Source organism: Octopus bimaculoides, chromosome 3, assembly GCF_001194135.2.
Source record: "Octopus bimaculoides isolate UCB-OBI-ISO-001 chromosome 3, ASM119413v2, whole genome shotgun sequence".
Lineage (NCBI taxonomy): Eukaryota > Metazoa > Mollusca > Cephalopoda > Octopoda > Octopodidae > Octopus > Octopus bimaculoides.
In genome coordinates, this window is record NC_068983.1 from 3,382,736 (window position 1) to 3,383,874 (window position 1,139).

Sequence of the window (1,139 nt, forward strand, 5' to 3'; positions counted from 1 at the left end):
GAGAGAGAGAGAGAGAGGTACCTGTATATATATGTATGTGTGTTTGCGTATATATACATATATACTTCTTTTTTTCTACAGAACACAATATTATATGACATATCGAGAAACGTTTCAGCCTCGTTATCGAACCAAATATAAATGCTGTCACGGCTGGAAGCAACGCAATAAAGAAAAAGGATGTTTATTCCGTAAGTATACAATTCTATTTTCTCCTTTTTCACAAAATTCCACTCATAAATACTAACCAGATATATTGATCTGTGGAATTATTTAAAGAGTTCAGGAATTTTCAGGAATAAATGGTTTGGTAGAAATTTAATTGGGTCAAACGGTGCTTTTGTAAGACTTCTTTTCTGAGATTAATTGTATAGAAACAGGTGGACCAGCCCAATGGAAATGACGAAAGTGGGGTCGACCCCTCTGCGGTCATTGAAAATAAAACACCTACATTCTTGAGCAAACGTTGTCTTTTATAACTTTTGGTCAGCCCATTTGTTTTGAGTGAAATTGGTCAGACGGAAACTGTACAGAAGCCTGTCGGATGGATTGTGTCTGTAATTTCCAAGGTACATGCTTGTTATACACCGTATCGTGTCGGGAATTACTTTAAGGATACTCGGGTACCTAACATGAAAGCCGTTCCAACTGTGACCACTTCGTCTTTTTCGAAAATGCAAGAAACCTAGCGTCAGCATTATCCAACCGAGATTCAACCAAATCAAAAAATAAACCCAAATACTAAGCGAACAAAGATGAACCATCCCACTTCCATTGAGCGCGCACACGCACACATACACACACACACACGCACACACATTCACATATCCCCTCTTTTACACACTCATATATTCACACAGATTTGAAAGGCTGTTTGATTAATTTTTTCGCGGACAATTTTCATCATCCCACTACCAAGTATGACACCACCTCTTCCTTTCTCATTCATAAACACAAGAGTATTATTATAGTAGATTATCTCGGTAACCATGGGAGGTATGAAAATATTACAAAGCCCAGCATCACCACCGGGTCATTCTACACATCTGCGTAATTTTTCGCGCAATTCCACCCAGCCGTTGGACTGTGAATCCCAAGAGAAGAAAGAATCGCCCATGTCAAATGTTTATATATATATA

At 38.3% G+C, this 1,139-nt stretch overlaps 1 protein-coding gene across 1 annotated transcript in view; it reads left to right on the forward strand.

The window, feature by feature from the left end:
• Nucleotides 1-87: 87 nt before the first annotated feature.
• LOC106867634 (multiple epidermal growth factor-like domains protein 6) overlaps nucleotides 88-1,139 on the forward strand; it is a 42,213-nt gene continuing 41,161 nt past the window's right edge. The window contains exon 1 of the mRNA XM_014912560.1: nucleotides 88-191. Within this exon, the coding sequence (XP_014768046.1) occupies nucleotides 95-191 (97 nt within the window). The 5' untranslated portion in view covers nucleotides 88-94. The remainder of the gene's footprint in view (nucleotides 192-1,139) is intronic.